General features: G+C 54.6%; 1 protein-coding gene across 7 annotated transcripts; it reads right to left on the minus strand.

Annotated features, from left to right (window-relative positions):
* Nucleotides 1-15197: 15197 nt before the first annotated feature.
* Nucleotides 15198-27067, minus strand: CA2H3orf18 (chromosome A2 C3orf18 homolog). 7 transcript variants are annotated; one of them, XR_007150214.1, is made up of 6 exons: nucleotides 25574-27067; nucleotides 24829-25218; nucleotides 22143-22168; nucleotides 21466-21613; nucleotides 19223-20213; nucleotides 15198-15295 (listed from the first exon to the last, which is right to left on the minus strand). XR_007150214.1 is itself a non-coding variant. In XM_047849173.1 (6 exons), exons 3-6 carry the CDS (start codon nucleotides 25060-25062, stop codon nucleotides 20133-20135), a joined length of 489 nt encoding a protein of 162 aa, XP_047705129.1. In that variant the 5' UTR covers nucleotides 25063-25218; nucleotides 25574-25684; nucleotides 26785-27067; the 3' UTR covers nucleotides 18496-20132. The 7 variants fall into 7 exon arrangements, 5 of the variants coding, with proteins under 5 accessions (XP_047705129.1, XP_047705131.1, XP_047705130.1 ...); XR_007150213.1 differs by lacking the exon at nucleotides 15198-15295 and adding an exon at nucleotides 18496-18998; XM_047849173.1 differs by lacking the exon at nucleotides 15198-15295 and having other exon boundaries at nucleotides 18496-20213; nucleotides 25574-25684; nucleotides 26785-27067.
* Nucleotides 27068-27604: the final 537 nt, after the last annotated feature.

The following is a 27604-nucleotide window of genomic DNA, read 5'->3' on the forward strand; positions in this document are numbered from 1 at the left end:
CCCCCTCAGCTCTCACCAACATGGCAGTTCCAGCAACTCCTTGGTCTCCTGCCTCCACTCTTGGGCTCCCTGCCCTGACAGCTTTTTTCAATTCTTCAATAGTGTCAAGCTTTTTTCAACCCCTTTGGGGCCTTTGCTCATGTTATTCTATTTGCTGAGAAACTCCCCCCTTCTTCACTTAGCCCTGCCCAGGCATAGGGGGTACTTTCATCCTTCACGTTGTGAATTGGGAGGCAGAAACTATGATTCATGTTATTGCAGTAACAAAATGGAATTTACTGGCACAAGTAACTGAAAAGTCCAGATCTATGAGCTTCAGGCATAGCTGGATACAGGTGTTCAAACATTATTACCAGAACACAGCCTCTCTATCTTATACTTCTCTGAGTGTGAACTCCATGCTTCTCCAAGACCTTCCATGTCCTTCCCCCTCAGAATACCTCATTCCTGTACCCCCGGCAGAAGCCTCAGCATCGAATTGGTTACATGCCCATCCCAGAAAGTCATTATGGTCCTGAAGCTGGAGGAAGCTGATTGGCCAGGCTTGCACCAAGTCAGGGAGATAGGGGGAGGACGTGTGCTTGTCTCCAACCCATAGAGAGAGAATGATGGAGTCATGGATTCCCCAGGGACAACTGGGAGTGAGCACGGGAGCAGGCCCGGCCACTGCTGAGCCTTCATGCTGCTTTAATTCCCTTTCCTTGATTCATTCCTGGGGCGGGGTGGGGGGTGGGTGGGGGTGATTCTTTTCTTGTCTGGTCCCCTCTAGGCTGTGCCCCAGAGGCAGGGACCAGGCTGTCTTGTTCACCACAGGATCCCCAGTGCCAATGAGTTAAGGGGAGCCCCCTCGTGTTACAGATGGGGAAACTGAGACAGGGTCTTGGCTAAGATCACACATCTATGTTCATGCTAAGGTGCCCTATGCTCTGCTCCTCATGACATCTCCATTACTCTCCCACCAGCCCCTCCCCACCCTCTTCCCAGTGCTCCCACAGCCATCTCCCCCCTCCCAAATCACCCCCATTCCCACACATGCCTCCATCCGTCTGCCTGTCTGCTCATCTCTCCTACACTCCTCCCATGGTATCCACACTCTGATCTCTACTTCCTCAGTCCCAAAGCTGCCATATGCAGCTCCAAGGCCTTGGTGGCCCCCCACTGATTCTGACATGCACACAACAGCCCCTCACCAGCATGTGGCTTGTTGGCTTGTTAGCAACTGCTTTCCACACCACACACCTGCCTCCCCTCCTGCCCCTTAGCTACACTGTCTCAGTCCCTTCGGACATGTCTTCTTCCAGCTGTCCCTGGATCATGCCTGTCCCAGGGCTCTGTCCCCACTGATGGTCTCATACCTTCTCTCCAAGTCCATCCTTGCTTGTGGCCTCATTCTCATCCTTGGGCCATAGTATGCATGTTGTTCTCCTGGATCCTTTTTTTAAAAAATTTTTTTAATGTTTATTTATTTTTGAGAGAGAGAGAGACAGAGTGCGAGCAGGGGAGGGTCAGGGAGAGAGGGAGACACAGAATCTGAAGCAGGCTTCAGGCTCCAAGTTGTCAGCGCAGAGCCTGATGTGGGGCTCGAACCCACAAACCGTGAGATCATGACCTGAGCTGAAGTCAGATGCTTAACTGACTGAGCCTCCCAGGTGCCCCTGTTCTCCTGGATCCTGACCTCTGACTCGAGTCACCTTATGAGACACCTCCCACACTGCACTTAGGATCTATTCCCAGACATGCTGCTCCCACCCACAACCAATCTATCCCTCCTCCCAGCCCTGCACGCCCTATAGAGCACAGGTTACAACACTCTGGTTTGGACAATCCAAACTCCAGATGGGCCTTCTCATCCCACCTCTGCTCAAAACCACCCCTGACTCCCTATTGTCCTCAGGATCAGCCTGAGCTCCTCCCTCCCACACCTACCACACTGACTGCTCCAACCCACACCCATGTCCTGACCCTGGCTGCTGGTCTCCACAGATAGACAAAGTGCCATCTCTGGAGGGTGTTTTCATTGGCTTTCTTCCCATGCCCCTGCTGTCCCCAATGCCTAAGTGCCTTCCCTGTCTTCTCCCTACACCTATTCCTTTCCTTGGTTAACTGCTCCTATTCTTCCACCTTAGATCAGAGATCACCCATTCTAGGGAGACTTCTGTGCCCTCCATCCTGAGCCAGACTCTTGTCCCTGTCTTCTCCCCTGCTGTAGGATGTTTACCCATGTGTGCACTGATTCCTCTCGGTGTCTGCCTGTGTCAAACCCTGAGCCTGGTGCACATTACTGAATGAATGAATGAATGAATGAATGACTTTCCAGTGCTAGGGACTTTCACACATTGGACCGGTTCTTCCAATGTAGGATGTAGGTCAGTCAAAAAGGCCTCCCAGGGGATGTTTGGCAGAGTCCAAGACCAGCATTGCCAATTGGACAGGTCCTAAAGCATCCTGAAATGTGGGTAATATGTCTGTATTATCACCACTGGCCCCTGCCCCACCAGGAGAGGACCCTTGGGAAGCTGAGAGGGCACAAGCTCATCCTCTGCCCACCTTGGGTCTCCTTTACATCCTTCTTATTCTCTCTGCCACCACTGAGTCCCGTCCTGGTCCCTTTGGTCAGTGACCTTGGTCATAGTTCCTTTCCCTTCCCCTTGCCTTCTGCTTTCCTCCCTGGGGTGTGTTCAGGAGCTGTCTCTGGCAGCCTCCCGCCTCACCCCCACACACACCTTGCCCTGCCAGCTCCCATCCCCTCCTTGTGCAGCCTCTGTCTCCTGAAGCCCTGCCCTCCCTCAGCTGAGTGCAGCTGCTTTCCTCTACGTAGTTAAGTTGAACTGATCTGCTGTTTAATTGCCTGATGTGTTCATTGTCCATGTGGTCCATTGGCAGAGGTGGCTGAGGTGGTGGGCAGGCAGAAAGCTGGGATGTCTCAATGCCTAAGTGGGCACCTGCCTGCCCACCTGGGAGCATAGCAGTGCAGATGTGCTTCCCAGAGAGGCCAGGGCAGCAGGAGAGGACTGCATACACCCACCCACACATGCATTCACCAACACACAACACACACACATACACACACACACACACACACACACACACACTGGCAGACTCTACTTCTAGCTGCAGCCAACAGCTGTTATCACTGTCTCTCCTGGGCCTGGCATTCAAGGCCTCCATGATCAAGCTGTAATAGACCACGCCAGCCACACCTCCTCAAGGTATTCCTGGACACACTGGGGGCTGACCAGAGGAGGAGGAATTCTATCTTTGTCCATCAGTCTGTCAGTGTGTCTGTGGAGGCGTCAGTCACTCTGGGACTCCCCTCTACAGGCACTTCTCTCTGAGCCTGCCACGGTGGGCAGGGGTAGGCCAGGCCTCCCACTCACATGCCATCTGCCTTCCTCTCTCAAATCTGCACTGGGAAGCTCCTGAATTCTGCCCAGCCCTGAGTTGACCCCAGGCACTAGGAAAGGAGGAGGGGTGGCAAGGAAGATACCTCCTGGAGGAGGCAGAAGTCAGAGGATGAGCCTTCACTGAGCACCTACCATGTGAGGAGCTTTTCACACCACTGTAGTTGTTGGGTTTGGTTCTTATCACAATCCTGGCCTTCCTGTCCCCTGCCTGCACACCCTCCATGTCCCCCTCCCCTTCCAACAAGCAATGAGCTCCTCAGGGAGTGCCCTTCCCAAGTCACACCCTCCTGCTTGACCCTCTCCAGCATTCCTTGGTTATTTTTGCAAGGCCAAGGATAAATCCCAGTTGCATCTCCTCTCTGGGCCAACCAGGAACCCCGGGGTGGGCTTGATTGCCCCTTCTGCTCACTGCTAACCTAGGCCATCTTGCCACATTCCACCATGATACTCTCCTCCTTGCCTCCTCACAATGTCCATGTGCCAGGCAACCCCTGAGGTCCTCACCGGCCCTGTGGCAGAGGTGTGCCTCTTGATCCCATTGTATAGGTGGGGAAAGTGAGACATTGAGAGTTTAAGAGACTTGCTGGGGAGCTCACAGTAGAAAGTGGCAGAGGCAGGAAAGGAACTGACCCTGGGTCATCGTTGGGCTGGCTGATACCCAACTCCTTTGCACACCTTCCAGACAGATGGGAAGACCGAAGCCCTGAGGCCAAGAAAGAAAGGTGCATGGTGGTCCCTTGCACTACAGCATGCTGATATTCAATGCATGGTATTCTTTCCAGAGGACAAAGTTTCCTCCTGAGGATTTCCTGCAGATTGGATTCCAGATTACAGGGAGCATATCTAGGCTGCTTGGGGATGGGATGCAAACCGTCCCAGGCCACAGCTCACATTTGCATCCGATGCCCATTACTAGACCCTCTTATCTCTACAGCCCCAGGGGCCTCTCTTTGTAGGGTGTCATTAGCTGTTCCTCCCCTTTGAAGGGAAATGGTCAAAGGGGTCTTTGTCCAGCACCAGCCCTGGAAGGCTGACTTTGGATCAGTGAGTACAGTGACCACTGTCAGTAGCCCCCTTCAACTCCTTTCTCTCCCCGAGCGAGAGGGCATGTGTGGGGGAAGGGAGCAGAGGAGGAGGAGGGGAAGTGGTGGAGGAAGAGAACAGGGAGAAGGGAGGGGAGAAAGGGAGAAGGGTGAGGAGACTGACTATGAGGGAGGGGGAGGGGAAAGGGAGGGAGGGAGGAGGAAGGTGAAGGGAGGAGAGGAAGAGGGAGGAGAGGAGAGGAAAAAGAAGGGGAGGGGAGGGGAGGAGGAAGCGCAACCTGACTTGCAGTGAGGCTGGAGGGAGGGGAAGGCTGGCCGCAGGGGAGGCAGCGGTGGCTGCAGGAGACAGATAAGGTTGGGGAGAAAGACGTGGCTGATGGGAGCGGAGGGATTAGGGGCTCCAAGGGCCAGTCCTGGGCCTGTGAGTGGAAACTCAGGAAGAAGGCAGGCTGCCCTATCAGAAGGGATGAGAGAGAAGAGAGATCCCACTCCGGGGGACCCCTGTGCCCTTGGGGAGCAATGAGAAAAGCCCTGCCCCCATTCATCTCTGCTGCCTAGTGAGCTATCCAAGCAGGCTCGTTCCTCTGGACCTGGGCCGGGTCAGAGGCACAGGGCAGTGTGGAAGACACCCTGAGCTCAGGGCCCTCCCCTGTAGGGGAGGAAAACTTCCTCCTCTTCCTGTCTGGGTTTTTTGGCTAGCCTAATAATTAAATTGACATAGACAGATTAACAGGAGAAAAATATTTAATTTCATATGTACAGAAGCTCAAAAAATCTGAGACTCAAATAAGTGACCAGCTTTTATACCTTTTGGACAAAAGTGGCAGCTTTTATACCTTTTGGACAAAGAAATTATAAATTTGTGAAGAACTGACAAGGCAAAGTTTGGGGCAGGGGTGGTAAACGGGTGAGGTTCTCGGCTTTGAATTCCCATCTCTGGCGATAAGGGTGTCTCTCCACCTCCTGGTACAGGAAGGCTACTTTTCACCTGGGAGATGTATTTCCTGTTTTCAGGGGGACAGAGAAGGGCCAAAGTGTCCTTCCTGCACCAGCTGCTTCTTAAGTAACTTTAATTCCCAAAAATCAGTATGCCAAAATGGCATGTTTTGGGGTGGCTTGCCCTGAGCCCTATCACCTCCAATCAAAGGAGATAACTCATGGCTATGGCAGTCCACCACATGCCAACCTGGCATGCTCACACCCTGGCAGGCATGTATGCCAGCCATGAGGCAACAGGGACTGTCCCTGCCCTGGCGGAGATTGGCTACCCTTCACACATGTGTTCTATGCAGCTGTGTTCTTACTGAGGGCCACACACAGTCTCTTGGATTCCCATACTCTCCTTGGTGCCTGTGGCCTCTCACCTGGGGCAGGGGGAGACATGCTCATGCCAATTGGGCTGGGCCCCAGTACCAGGTGGGGTAAGGGCCCTGCATAGCATGCTGTCATTCTCAGGGCTAGATTCTGAGGACATTCCTCTTCACCTCCTGAAACAGGATAAGGCAGGCTCCTTGGGGAGGCCTATGGGCCCCCTGGGCTCCAAGCTGGAGGAGCCCAGGCCTGAGGCTTCCTGAGTTTGCACTGATCATAAGGCTGAGCCTGGGAACCAAGTCTTTCCTGGCCAGAGGAACACGGCTCAGTGTGGGTGAGGGTGGGACCCCCACCTTGCTAACTGTGCTGTGCCCAGTACCCAACACATGTGGGCATGTTGTGGGCACTCATAGATGTCTGGAGCAGATGAATCTTGAGCTCTTAGAAGCTGAGTTTCCCAGGGGCTTGGTGGGAGGGGGTCACTTCTCCAGTCCCCTGCAGAACTGTGCAGGGACCTACCTGTGGTAGCTTCCTTCCTGGGGGAGTCCAGCTGATGAGACTGGGAGTTAGGGAAGGGCTACCCAGTATCAGCCCCATGGAATAGAGATAGGACCTGTTGGCCAAGAGCCTGGATGCTGGGAGCAGCTGATGGAGATAAATGTTCCCTATCTGGGTGGGGGTCAGGGCTGGCTAAGGTGGCCTTGGGCCTGATGGATGAGTCAGGGGTGGGCCAGGAAGTCGGGGAGGCCTCCTTCAGGGGATCTGTCCATGTAGCAGGGACCCAGCTGCCTGCAGCCTGCCCAGGCCACCTCCATGGGAGGGCTGAGAGTCTGGGGGAGGGAAGAGGCTTGCCCTACCCTGTCACGGGTGTGGATGCTGAGGCCCTGCTGGGCCCACAACTGCCCAGTGGGCCAAACTTCTGTCCAGGCAGGAAATGGTGGGTTTTCCTGGGTATATTTGTCAAGTAGACAAAGACTGTCCTCACAAAGACCTCAGTGTGAGGGCTGAGCTGCTGGAGGGCCTAGTCCCAGGCCTTATTTGTTTGTTTGTTCATTCATCTATTCATTTATTCCCACATCTGCCCCTGGTGTCCTTTCCTGCCTGCTATAAACCCTTCTCTACCCAGTGAGGCCAGGCCCTTCCCACTCTGGCCTCTCCTTGCCTGTGCCACTCTCCTTCTGCCTCACTGGCTTCTTGGCTGTTTCTCTAAGAAACCTCTAGACCTTTGCTTTTGCTGCTGTTGTTTGTTCCCATCTGGAACCCTCCTACCCCTGATGCACACATGGCTAACAACTCTTGACATTCGGGTGTCAGCCCGGTGCTTCAGGAGCTCCCCCTCCCTGAGTGCCCATCTGAAGCTCCCCCTCCACTTTTTATTTCCACACAGTCTTGTTTTGTCTCATTCAGAGCCTAAAAATACCTTGTTTATTGGTTCTTTGTTTATCATCTGTCTTTCCCAGGCGTTGGGGAGCCCAAAGGAGCCATCACCTCACCAAGACCTTCCTAGGAGACAAGGTTTCAGCTGCTTTCCCTACTGGTCCACGAGTGCCCAGGACCCCAGGGGGGAGGATACACTCAGGTCGGAGTAAGATAGGCCTTGTTCATGGACCAGTAAAAAAAGGGTAGTTGCCAGGGCAATTGGCTGCCCATCTCTGAGGGTCTCACATAAAGGCTTAAGGCTTTGATCCAGCCTGTCAGAGGGGGCTCAAATGGTCATGACTCCAGGGACCCTACACACCTAGAAAGCAGGTTCCCCTTTCTAGGGGAACCCCAGCCCTGCCGTGGTTAAGCCCCATGGCTGGGGTGCAGAAAGGGTGCATGCCGAGATTGCCACCAAGTCTGGGCACCTCCTTATCCAGTATGATAGAGATAAATGAGAAGCATCTGGAGCTGGAGTGGATGACAAGGAGGCTGATGCAGCCTGAGTGATGCAGGGCTTGGGGAGGGGAACAAGACATTGGGAGGTGAGATGCTGGAAGAATCCAGGACACCATCCCTCCATGGCGAAGAAGAGAAATGTGCTGGGGAGTGGGGTGGAGGCAGTGGCTCCTGGGCCCAATTCAACCTCAACCCATGGATGGACAGTGCCAGAGTCTTTAATGCCACCCTGGTGCTGAGTTCTGGATGGGGAACCAAGTAGAGGGCAATGGGACCTTGCACAACAGTCCTGGCTCCTCTCCCCATCTACCCCCACCCTCTTCCTTCTTCCTCTACCTTCCCAGGGTCCTCAGTCTTCAGGAAAGGTCCTCTATGGTTACCGGCTGGGAATCAGTGGGCATGGTCAGGGCTGTGGGTGTCTCAGGTAGCCAAGCTCCTAAGACCCACCCCAGGAACCCCCAGTCTCTGTTCTTCCCACCCAGCTACTATCCCAGCAGCCCCTACAAGTGCAGAGAGGAGTCAAGGCCAAATTTCCCTCATTCCTCTGAGATGGACGGAGGTCCTGTACCTTGGAGGAACTATGGCCCCATCTTGCCTCAGCTTTGGAGGTCCAGGGCCACCAGATAACCTCAGGGTCCTTTTGGAGGTCAAGTTTACAGCTCCAGAGAAAGGACAGAACAAGGCACACTGTGGCTTCCACTGCTGCCACCTGGTGGCTGACAGAGGCAAAACACCTGCTATTCCAGTTTCCAGAAGCAGGTGGAGGGAAGACACTCCTCAGGGTTGGGGGCAGAGGCACAAGGGGGTAGGATATGCACTTCTCTCACCTCCACTAGTATTCTGGCCCGGAACCCGGGCCTTCACTTGCTTTGGCTCAGAGCAACCCCAGGTACCATCAGACATGTACCACTAGAACTTTCCAGAATGCCTTCAAAGCAGATCTGTCTTCAGAGATGACCCATCTGGCCTCTACTGTATTAAGGGAGGATTGGGGGGCTAGAATGATATCCAAGATCATAGCTAATGGGTCTTGGTGGCAGAGAAGAGGGGGAGGAATAGGAGCCTAGAGGGAGGAGGGAGAAGGGGGAGCAGAGAGGTGGTTGTAGTCCAGCCAATCCCTGCTCTTCCTTGCCTTACTCTTCAATGAAGCTGGTTCTCTCTTTGCAGGACGTGAGTTAGGTGAGTCCCATGAAGTTCTCCTCAGCACCCTGAAGCTTTTCACATGTGTTGTGATAGTCCCCCTCCCTGCTCCAGAATTGGGGAGGCTTGCTCAGGACCGTTAGGCCTTGGCCAACTGGCCCCTCAAAGTGTCCTCAGGAAGGAACAGATTTCCCTTCCCACTATCCCTTAATTCCCCGCCACTCTGCCTGTATCAAGGTTATGTCAAGGTCACAAAATTGACTGAAGGAATTATGGTGTGGTAGGCAAAATTAAAACTGGGTACCAGGAATGACTGTTTCTGGAGTCCAAGCAAAAATCAAATGCAGCACCTAATGTGGGCTTCCCTCTCCTTTTTCTTTACCTCCAAGGGACATATCCCACCTTGCCACCCTATCCTAACAGGGCTGGTCTCCTGACATTGTTTGTCCCTGTCCACTCACCAGGCCACAGAACATGCTATTTCCCCAGTGGCACATTTCTCAAGTCTCAATAACTCATTGAGAATAACCTCCAGGAAAAGATGATGCTGAAATGACTAGATGATAATATGAGGGGAAAATTAACTTGGATCCCTACCTCACACCTTAAAACAAACACCAATTTTAGTTGGATCGAAGCTAGAGGGACCAAAGAATGAAGAACACATTTCCAGGGAAACACAAGGGGTTTTTGTATAGTTTTAATCTCATATGACCTTTTCTAACTATAACAACAACAACAACAACAACACAAAACAAAAACAAGAAAAGCCACAAGAGAAAAAAAAAACAGACACATTTGACTGCATATAAAGCAAACATTTCCATGTGAAAAAAATAAGGTTTAAATATAAACAACAAATTGAGGAAAAGAGTCACAAACTTTGATACTCTATGAAGAGCTCCTACATTCTAGAAGGAAAAGACCAGAAATCCCACTGAAAAATGGGCAAAAGAGATGAACACACAGTTCACACAAAAGGGAATCCAGAAGACTCAACCACAGAAACCACGCTCAACCTTATTCCTCTGAGAGAAATGCAAATTCAATAGGCAAACTTGTGAAAGGTCAATGCACATTTCTCAGAGAGCAAGGGAGTAGCAGAAACTTGTAGCTGCTTAGTAGAGTGGAAATTGTATAACCTCCATGAGAGCAACTTGGCAATGTCTATCAAAAATTAAAATGCACAGATCCTTGGGCGCTTGTGTGGCTCAGTTAGTTAAGCATCCAACTTCGGCTCAGGTCATGATCTGACGGTTTGTGAGTTTGAGACCCGAGTTGGGCTCTGCCCTGAGAGCTCAGAGCCTGCTTCAGACCCTCCCTCTCCCTCTCTCTCTTCCCTTCCCTTTCTCTCTCTCAAAAATAAATAAACATTTTTTTTAATGCACAGATTCTTTGATCTAGCACTGCTTACTTCTGGGAATTTATCCTATAGATACATTCACACGCATGTGAAATTATACCCCAGGACATTCACTGTGTGATTCTAAGAGTAATCGGTTGGAAACAACCCACTCTGAAGAGGAGCCTGGCTGAGTGAATATGAAATAGCCTCCATATTCACTATGTACAGACTATGCAGCTATTAGAACAGAGGAGGGTGGGGCAGTGCCACATGTAGGGGTGTAAGAATGAGGTGTAGTATATGTTCAGGATGTTAACCTCGTGTTTTTTAAAAGAAGGGTAAGTGCTCTGGAACACTGTGGTACCCTCCAGATCTCTCAGCCCCTATCGTCCCTGCTCTGTCCAGCAAAGTTGAGTTGTATGGGGGGCATCTCCCTGGCTCTGCCCACTGGTGTTGGTTATGACCACTGGGATCCCACCAGAAATTTAGCAGGTGAGAGGAGGAGGCCATGTTTATTCCCTTGGTCCCTCCAAGTCCATCCTCCTTTTGGTTTTTCTAAACAGATATCTGGTCACATCCCTCCCTGTTCACACTCTGTGGCTCCCCATTTCTCTCTGGATAGAAGCCAATCCCCACCTCTGACCATGGGGCCCCACCATGGCTTTTGAGGGTCTGCTCCTGCCAGCTTCCTGGCTGCCTGTTCTCTGTGTCTCCAAATCTCTCCCAGACTCCTGGCCTCTTCCTGCTACCTGCAACACTCCTCTTACCTGAGGGGACAGCCTCAAAGGAACTCCTTGTCCTTTCCTGGCTGCTGGGCTCCTGCCCTCACAGTGTCAGCCCCTATTGTAGTGGCTGCTGCTGGGCTGGGCTCTGCCAGGAGGCTGAAAGCAGGGGCGCTCTTCCCTGAGCCCCACCAGTGCTCCTGGAATGCAGAGTCTAGCCAAATGGACAGAGGTTCCGCGAGGCTCTTGGCCTCTGAATCCCTTCTGAGTCTGAGTTCTGCTGCAGGGCCCAGCTCTATTCCTTCCAGACTTTGGAGAGAAGGTGCCCTGCTTGACTCACCTATGGGAGACTGGACCAAAAGAGGCGACTGGACCAAAAGACTGGACCCAGGAGACTGGAGACCAAGACTCAGGCAAGAACCCTGGTAGAACAGGCTGCCTGTCAAGACCGGGTAGGAAAGGGGCTGTGTGCAGCCAGAAGCTATGTTTTTAAAAATAACTTTGCTGTCAGCAGCGGTGAAACAATGTAATAAATATGAGAAATAAATCTCGTTAACATGTAATGAGCTGCCTTATTAATGTGTTAAACTTGTAAGAAATGCTTAAGTGTTTAATTGGCACCTAATGAGGGTGCCAATTAGGAATCATTATACATTTCTTTAAAAAATCGTAATTGGCAGGGGGCCATTTCAATCAATGCCACAGGGCTGGTTTCATAGGGACCCCGTCCTGGTGGTGCATCTGGTAGTTCTACCTGCAGGGCCACGCATCTGGTGGCTAGCCCCACTGGAGCCCACAGCAAGGTCAGGGCCATCAGGGTTGGATCTGTCCTAAACCCCACCAAGCATCAAGACTCAGTTTCTTCCCAACCGCCAAATCCTGCTACTGATTAAAGCCCACTTGAACTGGTGCCTTTGTCAGGAGGCCACCTTGTTCCTTCAGCCAGATGGGGGTAGGGGGAGATTTGGTCTGCTTGGAGGCTTCGAGAGGCTGGGAGCTCAGTGAGGATTAGGACCATGGCTGTCCACCAGTGCCCAGCTCACAGAACCTCTGTGTCCCTTAATCAGCTCCCCCAGGAGCCCACAAGAGGAGGCTGAGAGAAGGCTGAGCTGGGGGAGGAACTGCCACTGGGGTAGGTACCTCCCTGTGGCTGGAGACAGGCTGAGAAGCAGTGCTAAAGAGCATCCTAGGGCACCCTAAGGGCCTCCGAGGGGCAGAATCTGGGTCTCTCTTTCTCTCTCCCTCTCTCAGCTAAATATCATCTTGGTTACCTTTACAAGTAGCCCCTGTGTGTCTGGCAATGCCCAGGGAAGGGCAGGCAATGGACTCAGAGTGGATTCCATCCCTCCTGCCTTCAGGGATCAGCCCCCCTTCTCAGGAAAGTAAAGCCAAGCAGATCTATATTCCAGGCCAGGCCAGCGGAAGAGAAGCATCTTGAGCAGCCAGAGCATGATTAATTACCAAATTAATTACCAAATTAATCACTTGGGTAATTGCCAGAGAGCTGGGAGGAGGGCAGGGAGGGAGGCTGCTGCCCACCAGGGGCAAGGTCCAGCCAGGGGCAGGGTGGGTCGTGACCCTAGCCCACGCATGGGGCTGGAGGGTTGAGGGCTGGCTGCAGGGGAGGCAGCAGGTTGAAGGCCTTGGGGGCCAGACTAGAGGGCTCCAGAGTTCAGTGAAAGCCTTGCTGGCCTGTGAGTGGAGGATGGAGGGGACATGGGGCAGTGTGGCAAGTAGGCATGGCTGGGAGCCTGGTTAAGGTGACTGGGAGGCTCAGGGAAGATGACCGGGTGGCCTGTGTGAGCATACTGTAAGACTTGGGCAGAGGTACTTGGTCTTCTGAGCTGGACAGAGAACATGGTGGGCAAGGGGCCGCCCCCACCCCCTGCAGCCTGTGGACCCCCAGGCCTCCTGGGCTCTGAGCCCCTCTGTGGCTCTTGTATTAGGAGTGACCAGGAGTGGCAAAGCAGCCTCTGCCATCCTCTGGTTTTCAGGAACTGTCAGGAACCAGAGGGACCCCATCTGTCCCAGTGGAAAAATACTCAAGGTGGCCACTTAGAACCAGGCAGAGGGCTCTCTGGCCCCAGAGCTCAGGTTCCACCTTATCCTTCTTGCTTGCCGTACCTGCTACCACTTGTCCCACCCAGGCCAGATCCTAGAGGCTGAACTGTGTTCCTAGGAGCCCCCGAGTCAGGTCAGGTTTGGAGGAGGAAACTGCCCCATACTCCTGTCCCCATTTACCAGTGGGGGACCTGGTGGGGCCATTTGTACTGCAGGCAGAGGCAATGTTAGGACTTGAGCTGCTAACAGGGGGTTGGAAGGCAAGACCTTACTTAGGAGGTGTGGCCTGGGCCAGGTGGACCTGCAGCCCCCGTGGACCCCAGGGCTGCCGGAGGGCTGGGCCTATAGGTGACTCCTTCCACTCCTGCGAAGGCCCTATACTCCTTTGGGCCACCCCTTAGATCTTTAGTGTGTTATTTATTTACTTGGTGTGTACCATGTGTCAGGCACTGTTTGAGGCCCTCTACAAATATGAACTCTTAATTGTATCAAGTAGGGAGGACCTGTCCAGGTTAAAGGTGAAGAAATTGAGGCAAGAGGTACAGAGGCTTGTCTGGGGTTGCATAGTGGTTAAGCTGGATTCAGACCAGCTGTTCATGCAGCAAGGGGCATACAGGTGAGTCCAGGTGTCCCAGGGCCCCTGGGCGGGGGTCTCTGGGACCCCTGTCCCAGATGTCTCTGGGACCCCTGTCCCATCGGGACCCCTGTCACTGATGCCCATGGTGGAAGGCAGAGCCAACTTACCAGGAGTCATACCTCCTCCTGACAGCTGGAAGAGGGTTCCAGGCCAGTTGTACCACCACTTCCTCCTCGGAGTCAGTCTGCCTGCTGCACTTGACCACCAGTAATCACATTGCAGGAGCTGCGTGTTTCCTGCTATCTGCCTTGTTGGAGATGATATATGGAGAGGAGATGGGCAGCGCCCGCCCTCCCCAGCCACACAGCTTGGCTGCTGTAGGCAGCGAACGCTCCATCTCATGTGTTCACTCATGGGGATACCGGAGCTAAAAGGAGGGGGCATCTCGGTGATATACCCAGGAACCAGCCTCAGCCCAGGACCAGAATGGGGCCTGCCATGAGGGATGCAGGAGTGAACCTGATCCATTCAGAGGCTGGCCACAGAACTGGGTTCAAACCCTGTGTGATCTAAGATAAGTCACACAATCTTACTGAAACTCGGGTGCAGGTGGGATAGCTGATTAATTTCAGAAGAGTTCAGTGGGGGGGGGGGGAAGGCTTCATGGTTGGGGGAGGGGAGAGACATTTATTGCATTTCTGTGTGATGCCTGTGTGGGCACTGCAAGGATTTGAGGTAAAGATGGGACAGGCATTTACAGTGGAGGTCAGGATAGACACAGGTGGCAGTGAGAAAGTTCCAGGAAGGAGTGATCTGCTGATTTGTGAGCTTGGGCCATGACCACCAAAGGGCATGTCCCCCAGCTTCACCCCTGCCCAACCTCCAGCCAGCTGAACCTTCCAGCTGGCCAGCCCTGTCAGGGGCAGGAGAAGGCTGGCTGTCTCTCCTCCCTATGGAAGACCCCTGGTGAAGGTGAGGGGGGCCCAGGCCCTCTGCCACCCTCAGTGCTTGGCACAATCCCCTGCTGGCCCCAAATATCCACAGGGCTGCTGCTGAAAGGTGAGACACCTTGGGGTTCAGTTTTTATCCCCTGTTGGGCAAGGCTAATTAGATCCTGGGGTGGGGCCCGCTTAGACCCCCTAGGCCCAAGATGGGTGGGGTTTCTAGGGCCTGTGCTCTGGGAAGAGTCATCTTTCATAGTAGAAGTACAAATAACTACATACATTTATTGAAGACTCTCCATGTGCTTTTTATACATTAACTCATTTAATTTCCGTGATGCAAGACCCATTTATCGATCCTCTATTTAGTAAATAGCCCTGAGTACCTAGTATGCACAGGGCTCCGTTCTGGTGGCTCAGGCCACAGCCAAGAACAGTTGTCCTGACCCAGCTCCAGTCCAGACTTGCTCCTGGTGGGGACGAAGCGAACAGCTTCATTGCACCAGCCATCCAAGAGTCCTGAAAGACGCCTCAAGGCTAAATTTCACCCGGAGTCCCGCCCTTGCCCCCATCGCTCAGCCGGCCTCCACCTGCCTCCCCCGCCACCCTGCCCCACCAACCAACCCCCTAATCTGGGCGTGCACCGCCACCTGGTGGTCACATTGGGAAAGGGCTTAGAACTGAGTGCTCTTGTCTCCAGGAGGGAAACCGTGCTGGCTCCACCCACTCAAGCCCCGGAAGGTCAGCACTTGGGCCTCCTGGGGGCCTCTGGGGATAGCGGAGATGGGTGTGGTCTGTCTAGGGGAGCCTTGCAGCAGCACCACTCTTCTGACGATTCTTGCAGAGAAGCCTCTGATGCATCCCTTCTCCAACCTGCACCAGTGTAGAAGACAAGGGGTTACTTTGTAGAGAGGCAGTGTGGTCATGTCATGTAGGGCTGGTCTGGCACAATGTAGGCCTTCCACGTGTGCGGGGTTCCCAGGTGAGATCCCCATCCCCAGTGCCCTGGCTGTGAGAAATCCCATCATTCCTTATACCTTGCTCAGCCTGAAACATCTCCCACCACCTTGTGTCCAAACTCTGTGCAAGGTCCAACACAGTGAAAGCCTTGCCTTGCCCCCAGCCAGAAGTGATTGACCTCTTTCGAATTCTCCTGTCACCTGACCTGCATCTTTGTCACTTCCTGGGGAGGGGCATGTTGTTGCTGTCAGTATCACTGTTCTGGCTTGCACACCAGGTGGGACTCTCCCACAGCCAGCCCCTTCTGGATGCCCCCCTCAGCTCTGGAATCCAGCAGAGGGCCTGGTGTGGGAGCTGGGACCGTTTGAAGGGAACGAGTGAGGGGCAAGAGGAGGGGGCAGCTCTGTCTTCAGAAAACATTCTTTCCTTCTTTGGGAGTGTTGGGTGTGAGCTCTGGGGTTTGCCCTCTGGGGTCAGATCCAGGCCCTGCCTCATGCTGAGCAACCCTACTGTTCTGTGTCTCAGTTTCCCCATCTGTAATATGAACGCACACTTTGGGGCTGCTGGGGCATTATATGGGTTCTGATTCTGCCTGCAAGTGTCCCAGGAGGTTCCCCCACACGGATTCTGGGTCTGACCCACCTGCAGGGACTCACAGCAGAAGCCCTACCCTCCTCCTTCCCCCCAGACTTCATCTTATTGAGTGTCACCTTACTGACCCGTTATTGAGCTCCTGCTAAGTCCCTTAAGTCTCTCATAATCTGGTGTTCTCAGCCTTCTGCCAGTGAAGAGCATCTCCACGAGCTCCAGCCAGGGCAGGGGCCCTCCCTCTCACTGCATGGACTCCTGGGTCCTCCAACCTGCTGGCATGGGAGTGGGGGTGAGATGGGGGGTTAGTGTCTGCCTGCTGGGCGCTGACCAAGAGGGACCTCAGCAGCAGGGCCAGGACTAGGACGAGGCACATGAGGCACCCAGGGCACAAATTTAAGGAGGCACTCATGCTCAGGTTGGTACATGTGCCATCTGAGTGAGTGGTTCCTTACGTTTGGAACCCTAGGCCCCTATTCACTTCACCCTAGTCTTGGCATCGCCAGATGAACCCTTGACGTGGGGCTTGCAGCGTGAGGGCTGTTCTCCACACCAAATGAGGGAGAGGCTGAGTGCAGGGAGGGATTCAAGGATGGGGCCTGAGGAGAACTGGCAGTAGGGAGTCCTGGGGTTCTCTCGGATACCCTCAGCCAAGACACTCCACACTAAGGACTGCTGAAGGGTGCAGTTGGACAGGATAGGGTGGGTTATCTGCCCTCAGTCTCTGAATGCCCCCCCCCCCCCGCCAGGCACACCTGGCCCTTATCCCTGCGTTCTTTTGCATATAGATGTAGATATAAAGATATATAGACATAGTGTATGTATGTATACACATCATACACACACACAGTCATTCTTTTTTTCCTATTTGACACCTGCTTCCTCCCATCTCAAATGGAGGTACAGACACCAACCAATGGAGCTAGTTCACTGACAGGATCACAGTGCTGGGCTCGGTAATGTTTCTGGAAGGAATCCATAGCAAGGTTAAACTGCTACTGGTTTCTGAGCTCACCTCCACAAGAATGACCTTTACATTCTGAAGGTGTCCCTGATGTCTGCCTGCAGCCAGGCAGTGGGGTTACTGTATACACTTTGGGTGGAAGTTGACACTTCACTTCACTAAACAAGGTGGCTTCCTCTGAAGGTGCCCATCCACGTCCACGCTGATAGCACCCACTGCAAACTGCTGCAGCTTTTACCCTGAAGCCCTGGTTGCTATTCATTTATAGAGGATTCGCTTAGCGATGTATGTGTGTGTGTGGCAGGGGCATTTCAGAAGGGCCTCCTTTAACAGACAAGTTCAGGAGTGATAGGGCAGGCAGGTGACTTTCTCACCCCATTGGCCTCCTTCTCTGGTGAAGAGAGTTCTGGTCAGCCCGCCAGGCCCATGGTCACAAGGACACATCAACTGAATCCTTCCACCATGATATTTATTGATCCCATGCTCTGTGGAAGACCTAGGAATGTGCAGGGAGTTTGGGTCTCCTCCAGGATTGGGAGAGAGAGCTAGCAAATAGAAGGTGGGTAGGAGGTATCTGCAAAGGGATAGGGATGAGGCAGTGGCCCTGTCACTCACAAAAAGTTGTACTGTCCACCTACCTGGGCCCACCCTTCGGAAAGGGCATGGAGCAGGCAGCAGGAGAGAATGGCGACAGGGTCCTCCTGGAGCCTCCGTCCTGGCCCTAGTCCCTAGGTGCTAGCCTTACTCCATAGGCCTCATTCTTTTAGGGTCCCTTAGACACGGAGTCTTCTGTAGCTCCCACATTTTTGGATTGAGGGGTTATCCAGCAGGATGGGGGGGCACACAGCCCATCCATCCCTCTCCTCTCACCCCATGACCCTTAAGAATCCTTCTGCTAGTCTGCGAGACCAGGGTCATCACTGACAGGCCCATCTGTGTGACCCCAATGAGGGTGGCCTATGGAATGCTTGGGGCATCACCTTTACCCAGGGCCCTGGCCTGCAACCCCGGCTCCCAGCCTAGCCCTCTGCCATGGAACTGCTGCTCACCCTGTCCTTGTTTCCTATGCTGGCCTGAAGGCTCAGGTCTTTAGGGGAGGATCTGGATATCACTTATAGTACTGGTTTGTGGGATTTTCAATGCTAAAATTGGGCAGTCCTGAGAAAACCAGGAGAGTTGGTCACCCTGGTGTCATTCTCCCCAAACCCTTCTGAACCCTGTAGGTGGTTTCCACACAGATGACCTCAAGGCTTCCCAACTCTACCCACTCCCTGAACCCTGTGATCTGGGAAAGACCACATTATTGTGTTCCCTTTTGTGTTTCAGACCCAGTTCCTATGGATCCTGAGGCACCACACCTCCCCCTAGTCCTTGGGGCTCAAGCCCCCTCCTTCCTCAGGTCCCACAAGGTCCTGTCCACTTTGCCTCTCCACCCAAGGGGATGGTAGGCATTGTGACTCCATCCCACAGTTGAGACACGAGGCCCCACAGCAGCCTGAACTCAGGGCCAGAGGCATTTCATCAGATAGTTCAAGGAAAACCAATGGAGCTGCCAGCTCCTAGCTGGGCTCCAAGTGACTATGCCAGGCCCCCACACAGCCCTTCACCCATCCTGTCCCTCCTGGTGTTTCACACCCCAAGTGTCACAGACTCACACTCTTTTTGTGTAAACATCTTAATTACATCTTTAATGCTCTCGCATGGAGATGCTGTGAGTTAAATTACAGCGTCTGTGCATCCTAAATTACCCACAGCCCTCCAGTTGGTTCAAGTGCTAATGTATTTATAGCATCTAGAGGAGGGAACACATCCCAAATCTTCCCTACACGGGCCTCCTTGGCCCTCACATCCTGACACATGGTATTTGCCCAACAGAAGGTCTGTGCTGCTGCCCCCGCATCCCCTCCAGAAAGCGGAGGACAGCAATGGTGGCGAGGCTGGGCATGGGGGCATGCTTCTGTGCATGCTCACGTGCGCATGCATGCTCAGAGTAGAAAATTGCTCAGCTCCTGGGGTCTGGATAAGCCCCATGCCTTGCTCACATGCCCCAGACTGGTAGAATTCCTGAGGGATGTGGGGTGGGTAGACAACGGGTGGGTGGGCTATGCTATCAAATGCTATCAAATAGGTCTGTTTTCCATGGGGCTACCCCCACCCCGTTTCAGGCAGTCAGAAGTCCCCAGATAGCCCACAGCCTGTGACCACTGCCCTCAGACCAGTAGCCTCTCCCACAACCCTAGATCCCCAATATACACCAGGACAGGGAACCATTTTCAGAAGCAGGTTACCTGGCTTGTAGAGCCCAGTGAAGAGATGAGATGGGCAGCAGGACCTTCACCTTGGCTTTCCTTTCCCTTCAGTCCCGAACACTGAAGGCAGAGAAGGTGGCCTATCCTGGTGCTCCCACACACATCAAGGGGTGGGGTGGACTTGGAGGGTGGGGCCCATGCAGAAGGTCTTCATCCTACCCTGTGCTGGGATACGCACATCCTACCCTGCACATGGGCACATTCACGCACATGTCTGAGGCCTTTCAGCAGGTCCAGGCACTGTGTCCCTCTACACCCGTTCCCCTACTTCCTTTGCTCTTTCCCAGCCAACAGCTGGCTGCCAGGGAGGGTGGCTGGGAGGCCTCATGGACCCTCCAAAATACAGATGGGCCTTGGGTAGGAGCAGCCCTCTTCCTGGCATCCTTGCCCACTTGGCAGTTCTTGCTTCATCCCTGGGCTTCTCCTGGGGCAACCCGGTTGGTTGCCTCTCCGCACTGTAGAGGAGGCTCCAGATTCTGAAGACAGGTCTCTCCCTGACAAAGGGGAAACCCTCCCTACTCCTCTCTCCTTTCCCCTCCCATCCCATGTCTCCCCCCCCCCCCCCATTTCCTCCACATTAGAGGAGCAGACCATGATGTAAGGAGTCTGGGGAGGACACAAGGAAGCTAGCATAGCTCTCAACCTTCCTGACATGAGGGATGCCCTCCATGCCAGGGCCCTCAGATCAGGGGACATCAGTAGCCAGATGTCCAGCCTGCCTGGCCAGGGCCTCTCTTAGAGCCTGGAGAGTCAGCAGGTGGGTCCTGGGAATAGCTGGGCCTTGGCAGGGCAGGTCCTGAGAGTAGGTCTTAACAATCACGGAGTGGGCAGCTCAATGGGCACTGTGGCAGGTGTCTTCATCAGAAGTCCAGGCCTGTCCCCGGGGCACTCATGCATGGATGGCATTGGCTACGTCGGTGAACACCAGCCGGCTGGGCCTCTGCAGTGGGCCCTGAGAGGGGAGAGTGGTCTGCAGAGAGACAGGGGCATCAGGGACCTTGACCAAGGCCATTCACCTCCACCCTTGCTTCCGGGTTTGTCTGTTTTCACTTGGCACCAGCTACGCCTTCCATTTGGAATGCTCTCCTTGCAAGTTCAGCCTGGATATACCAACCGGCTCAGATGACCCCTCCCCCCCCCCCCCCCCCCCCCCCCCCAGCCACCACCAGTTTGCTAGCATGCACTTGCCCTGCGGGCCTAGAGGCTGGATTAATTATGCATGCACCACTCTCTCCCAGCAGAAGGGGGCCCACCTCTGTATCCCCTAGCTCTAGCACAGGGGCTGGACCAGAGGAGGCAGGGAGGCGCACAGGAAACAACTGTCAAATTGTCAGTAGTCCCATGGGCTGGGTGGACCAAGGTTCTCAGCCTGATTTCCCAAATATCCCAAGTGGGGAATGTGTCCTGATCAGTTGCCACAGAACTGGTGGCAAAATCAGGAGGTCTCTGGACTTCCAGTCTGGACTCTTCCTGAATCCAGTCTCCTAATTCTGCCCTGGCAGGGCCAGCGCCTCCCCCCCAAGCAACCTGTGGGGTCAAGGCAAGGAGAAATGCAAAGGGGTTTCATGGGTCAGGGAGAGACCAGGCCTCCTCATGTTGCTCTGGCCCTTGGGAATTTTAGGGACTGGTGGCAAATGGCCATGCAGCCCAGTGGCTCTGACAGGGTGACCACACAGGTACCTAACCCTTTGGATGTAGGAGGTGAATTTGGCTGGGGTCTCCACACACCCAGCGTTTGTCAGTTGCTAGGAACCCCCTAGTGTAGTCAGAGGTGCCCCTGTTCCAGAATCTGACCCAATCATGATGTGCTCAGGACCAGGGCCCTCAGGGGGCAGAGGCACCAGCCTCCCAGTTCCAACAATCTCTCCCATCAGTCCTCTCCTGCTTTCCTAGCCAAGGCGTGGGGGCACAGAGGGCAAGAATTAGGACTTTCATTTGCAGACAAGAAAGCAGAGGCTCAGAGAGGCCAAGGGGCTGCCAAGATCACTACGTTAGCAGGGGTAGAGCTGGGCTGGATTCCAGGGCTGCCCTGGCCTCATGCAGTCAGTTTATAGGTGGCCACAGGGAAACTCTACCTGTTTCTAAACAAACCTGACAAAACCCATATACCCACTTGACCATATGGCAGGTGCTGGAAAGCTGCATGAGAAAGGAGGGAGGGGTGGGGGCAGAAGACTCATGAGCAGCCTGCAGCCTGGGTGGGGAGCCTGGTTAGTGCCCACCTTGCCCTGCATGGCCTGCATAGAGGCAGCAGCCTGCATGGAGGCAGCGTCCCGCCCGTGCTCCAGCAGCTCCTGCTCCAGTTCATCTTGTTCCTCCGTAGGGTCGAAGTTGTACATGGGCATGAGCTGGTGGCGGAGCTTCTCCAGCCTGGGGGTGGGGGGAGGCTGCTGGGGGCATGGCAGGTCCTTGCCCTCCCTCCAGCCTTCTGGGCCCTGCCTGATGCCCAGCTGAGCCATAGCACACAGCTATGCTTAGGGGGCCTGAGGTTTCCTCTGGGATTAAATGAAAGCTATTTTTGTACCTGCAGTACCACCTCCACCCCTCTGTTAGTTACCCACTCCTGGGACCAGATGGGGCCACGGCCCATGGAGGCATCATCTGTGGGGTCCATGGGGACTGCGTAGGCCAGGGCCTTGTGTGATCCACAGCCTCTGCGGGCCAGGCAGGGTAGGGGAGTCAGTGACCTGGAGCTCAGGGTATTGGGGCAAGGGTGGCTCAGCACTCCTGGAGGGAAAGTATTCATCCCCAGCCATGAGTGGGCAGAAGAGGACCTGACTCCCTGACCAGGGAGAGGGGCCCCAATGTTGGAGGGATTCTCTTTTCCCACCCATGTCTCCTGGAGTCCAGCCCAACACTGCCAACAGGCTGGAGTTTTGGGTGGCAACTGGGGAGTTACCTCTTCTTCTTCCTGATGTATAAAACCTGCAAGAGAAGGAGCAGTGTCAAATGGCTGGGAATGAAGTCCCTGACTAGTCATCAGTCCCTTGGGACAGGGGACATCCTGAGGCTGACGATGGGGAGAAGGGTGGGTCCCCATGTCCTCAGGGGATTCCCTCCCAGGGACACACACATCCTGCATTTGTGCCTCCTTTTGACATTTATCAGCTGCTGACAGTGCCTGGGCTTGGAGGTGGGGAGCAGGCCAGTGCTTGAGGAGCCCAGCCTGGGAAGACCACGCAGTCAGGCCTGGCCTGCAGACAGGAGGACCCTATCTCTGCCAATATAGACTGTGGTTTCAGCCGCTCAGCACCTGCCTCAGACTCCTCAGGGCTGAGGGGAGAGGGAAGATTTCAGCACACCCTCTCCTCTCAACTCTCCCCAGGGAGTACATGGCTTCCCCAGAGCCATGGATGGGCAAAAAGAACAGGGGGCCAAACTCTGCAGGGCAGTGACTCTAGGCAAGGCTCTGGGCTGGGCTTCTGAGGTTTCCATGGGAGGCTGATGGGCTTCAGTGGACGGGGCCTGGGGAGGAGAGCGTGAGCCCCTGAATAGCAGCCCAGACTGAACACCGGGAGCTCAGATGCTGGAGGAACGTAGAAAGGCCTTGGGTCCTAATCCCCATGGTACAGACTGGAAGATAAAGGCCTAGGCAGCTTGAGGAAACGTGCAAGACCTAAGAGCTCCAGGTGGGAGCAGAACATCCTGATACAAAGCACTGAGAAGGGAAGAAGGGCTGGCCACCAGGGCAGGGACTCCAGGGACCTCTGCCACGACCTGGCTGTTCCCTAAACTGGTGGTTTCTGGCTGCCAGGAGAATGACCACTTCTGCCTGGGGAAAAGCCATGTCCCTAGAGTCTGTCCTCTGTGGCTCTCATATCCTTTGTGCCTCATTCACAGCTTGAATCTGGTTTGGTTTCCAGCCTGGCCCAGAGTTCCTCTTGCTGCTTGTTTCCTCGGAAACCCCAAAGGCCTGAAAAGAAACTGACTTGCCCCTTGCTTTCCATCCCCTCCAGGGGTCACACATGGATGATACCCTTGCTGTCCTGTGGAAAAGATGCTGGGGGAGCTCCAGGTCTCAGACCCAGCCCCCTATCTGCCCTGAACCAGCAGCTTCAGCCCAAGCACCTGGACTCCCTCTACTCCCTCTACTCTGGCCCTTCTCCAAACCCTCCTTACTGCCCTGTGGTCCTGTCCTACAGATGGGTCTTCACGAGAGTCCAAAACCTTTAACAAATCTCCATGCCATGGTCCTGCTCTTCCCTCTGCGCCAACTACTGACACCACCCTCCCACATACCTTCCTTCCAAATCTTCCCACCCCTCACCATCCAGCTGCAGTGCTGCCTTCTCCAGGAAGCCCTCCCATACCACTCCATCTGTGTGAGGCACACAACCTGGCACTGATTTGCCTCTCCTCATACCCAACATGGCCCTGCTGGGGGCTGGCATGAGAGGAGAGGAAGCAGCATTCAGGGAGCATCTCTGAACCTGTTCCCTAGTGCCCAAGAGCTATTTTCTGCCCTCCATTGCCTTTGTCCCACAATCTTCCTACCTCTCTGGTTTGGGCAAGAAGTTCCTCTATCCTGGCCCTCTGAACGTTCCTCCAGAATGAAACGTAAGGGAGTGCTCCCAAATTCCTGGGACAAAATCTTTTGCCTAGAGTCACAAGGGCAGATTCCAGACCCCACATTTTCCCTGAGGTAAGATTGTTTCAGTTTACTTAACTGCCACATTGGTGCCATGGGGAAACATTGGAGCTCTGCCTTGCTCCTGCCCAGGAAGCCCACTCACTCTGTGTGTTGCATCCTGGCCCTGCTTGCTGGCCAGGAGTTGTTCCCTGGCAGTGATCCGGAGCCTACAGGGCCCATATGGCAACCTTGGTTTAACAGTAGCTCCAGCCAGGTCATGGATGGACCATCCACAGCCTTATTTGCCAGAGCAACCTGGTCCTGAGCCTAAGGCTAGCCATCAGAGCCTGCAAGGGGCAGTGGCCAGGATGCCACCATTGTCAGCCCACCCAGGGGACCACAGGTGCACCCCAACTCAGTCCCTCTAGGCTGCCCTTGGCATCCTTGGTTTATCTGTCTCCTATTTCCCCGAAGAAACACAGGGCAGGACCTTGTCTCCCTAGTCCCTGGGGACCTGAAGGCTTGGTCCAGGGCAGATGCCCAGTAAATAACTGCCAAGTGAATGAACATTGCCAGCAGGCTGCCATGCCCAGAGCATCCCACCCCTACTCTGCAGCCCAGGTTCTATTCCCATCGCCTTCTGGCCTCTACTCCTATGGCACCCCTCTCCACACTTGCCTCACCGTCCTGCTTGCTGCTCACAGAAACCCCTGCCTGCCTCCCAACTTTTGCCCATCAGGACCCTCCACCTGGAACAACCCCCTCTCCAACTCCTACATGGCCCCCATGGCCCAGCTCAAGACACCATGTATCCTGAGAACCTTCTCTGGTTCTTCCAGTTGGAGGCAGCCTCTCTGGTCTCTGGGTCCCTAGTGGAAAAATACCTGGAGAAGGGGAAGATCGTGCTATCATTAACAGACAATTATCTTCTGATTAGAGTCTCTAAAATCTAAACACTGACCACCCTCCTCCAACTGACGGCCATCTGGGTCAGCCCCAGCCTGCCAGCTCTTACCATGGCCACAGCCAGGCCAATCACTGTGATGATCCCAAAGGACAGAAGCATTGTGCCCACACCAGCTGTGCCACCAGCCACATCAGGGATTCTGGTGTCATTAAAGCTGGTAGCTTCTGTGCTGAGGGTAGTGGTCTCGGAAGCTGGCCCATCTGTGGCAGGCTCCAGGTCAGGCTCAGAGGTGGGTGGGCGGCTGCTGAACCAGCCCCTGGCAGATGGGATCCTGGAGTTCATGCTGATGCTGAGAGGGCCCTGGCTGAGAGACTGCCTGTGGTCAGCCAACCTGCCAACTTGATTCTGACATCAGTAGTGTTCCAGACTGTGGCCCCCCCACTATACTTGCAGGTTGCCACCTCCTTGGATAAAGGGAGCTCCCTGGCTCCTTGGGTGCTGGAAAAGAAAGAATAAAAAACCATGAGGCTTAGAACGGGACTCAGTGGTAACATCAAGTACCCCTAAGTTCTGAAGGCACTGGGGAAATAAAAGTTTGAGGGCAAAGGCAAGTTCAAGGGACATCAGGACATGTGCTTTACTTATGTACAGTTCCCATGTGGATTTAGGAAGGTGAAAATGAAGCCCTTCCCCTTCTCTGAGGGTATGATAACCATAGTGATTGTACTTGGAAGATGTGAAAGGGGGCGGGGAGGTTTGAAAGAAAAAGTCTCTCCCCTGTGTAATAGCCACCTTCCCACCCCTACTCCCTGCATTTCCCATCTCCTCACTCCCTGCCCCCCATATCCCTCACCTCCTGCTTGGAGAAAAAAATACTGCAGCTTTTTCCTTTCCTGGAGGGAAACACTTGCCCAAGAGTCAGATGACCTTAGGCATGTCACTCCACTTCTGTGTCTCAGTTCTCCTGAGTCCGAGATAAAACAAAAACAAAAACAAAAACAAAAACAAAACCCCACCTCCCTCACAGTTCGTTAAAATGGCAGAATGAACTCGTCCCTTGAAAAGACTTAGCTCAGCGCAACCCTTGCCCACAGTAAGCACCCAATGTATAGACCTTCCCCACTGGGCAGCCCACTTGGGAAAGAAGCCCCTGGACCCAGCCAATTTTGTGATCCAGGCTGTGTTTGCAGTGGGGCAGGGCAGGTGTGGAGAGCCCAGAAGGCAGGAAGGGGAGAGAGGCTAAGGTCAGGTCCTCTGGCACGACTTCTCTGCAGGCTCTAAGGGCCACAGGACCTCCATAGGGGAGCTAGGGGCTGCCGGAGACAAGGAAAAACCAGGTGAGCAGGGAGTGTGTCTTCATATGCAGGGATGGAGCACCCACTCTGAGATGATTCTTCTCCCCCCCCCTCCCTTGGGAGGAGAGGGTGGGAGATGTGGCAAGAGGGTGTGGCTTAGGTCTTCCCAGGCCAGAGGGCGCAGGGTAAGGCAAGGTGGGAAGGGGGCCCATTCAAGCTGCCTAAGGGCAGGTCTAGGGAGAAGGGGGAGATACACAGCTCATGGCTGCACACATACCTCCCTGTCCTAGCTCATGGGTGTATGTGGGGTGCCTCCCTGTGCAGGTGCATGGGTGTGTGTGTGAGGAGTGTACACACTAATGATGGCTCCTTAGGAAGTGGTAAGGTTGGCAGAGGGATATGGGGGCTCATCCCTCTCTGCCCTCTCCCTCCAGCTAGGCTGAACGCGTCAGCAACCCCAGGTTCTTCCTTGGCTCTGCCTCTGACCCCAGACATGACCTTGGGCCAGACCCTTAACTCTTGCTCTGGGCTCTCTTTATTCCTCGATCCAAAGCAGAGAAAAGGCCCTGCCCATCACTGTCTGGGACTGCCTGAGGGTCCAAAGGGCAAGAGAATGAAACGGGTGAAATGGGTTGGCACCGCGACCTCCGAGAACCCGCATACCGTTCTCTACCAGGTTCTTCAGTCCTCCCTGCTCCAATCCCCATCCCCGCTCTGCGACTCTGTGATTCCTCCATTCTTGCACAGAAGCTGCGACCTCAGCACTTACTTAATCCTCTCTGGGACGCCGAGCTCAGCCGGAGAGGCTAGGGGTGATGGCGATCGGCAGGAGGCCAGGGCCGGGGACTGCGGGTCCGACCCCAGGTCCGCCCTCCCAGTGCGCTCCGAGCCGGGGCGGGGCCAGCTACAGCGCACCGCCGGCAGCCGTGAGTGCCGGCTCAGTCGGCTTGGGCCGGGACAAGCGGGGCCTGGACCCACCGCGGGGGTGGGGCGGAGGCGAGTAGCCGCAAGGGTCCCCCATGCTCCAGTGCCTCGCCTCTCTGCCCGCTCCGCGCTCTTGGCTCCCGATTGGCTGTCAGGCCCAGAGCCTGCCCGGCACTGGCCCGATTGCCTGTCGCTCTGATCTGGCTCCGCCCGCCGCAGGAGCCGGACACTGGGTGTCGGTTCTTGCAGATCACCCCTCGCTCCCCGTGGCCTTTGCTGAAGTAGGGTCGAGGACCTTGGATGGCTAAGCCCTTCTTGCACTAGAACTCGGGCGGAGCTGTACCTCCGCCGAGATAGACGCGTGCGCCCGAAACGCAGGCGGACGCTGAAGGCTCGGGGAGAGCACTGGACTGGGAGTCCTTGGACCTCCATTGAACTCTGGCTCGCCCCTCTATGGCTTTGTGACCTAGAGCAAGATGCTTCCCCTCCCTGGGGCTCGCTTCCTGCTCAGATGGGCTCTACTGAGAGGCCTCTTGGGTAAACGCCCACCCCAGGCTAGAAATGGGGTAGCTTAGTTCAGAGAAGTTGGGAGCAGGATCGTATTATTATTATTGGATTGGTATTATTATTGGGCAGCCTGACACAATCCTACATATATTCCTCAC

This window comes from Prionailurus viverrinus, chromosome A2, assembly GCF_022837055.1.
Source record: "Prionailurus viverrinus isolate Anna chromosome A2, UM_Priviv_1.0, whole genome shotgun sequence".
NCBI lineage: Eukaryota > Metazoa > Chordata > Mammalia > Carnivora > Felidae > Prionailurus > Prionailurus viverrinus.

Excerpts from the sequence above, each read along its gene's own strand:
- CA2H3orf18 (XM_047849175.1), bottom strand. The coding sequence starts at position 25,062 with ATGAACTCCAGGATCCCATCTGCCAGGGGCTGGTTCAGCAGCCGCCCA. Across the intron at positions 22,169-24,828 it reads TTGGCCTGGCTGTGGCCATG|GTTTTATACATCAGGAAGAA; the intron begins GTAAGAGCTGGC and ends CTTCTCTTGCAG. Across the intron at positions 21,614-22,142 it reads TACATCAGGAAGAAGAAGAG|GCTGGAGAAGCTCCGCCACC; the intron begins GTAACTCCCCAG and ends CCCCACCCCCAG.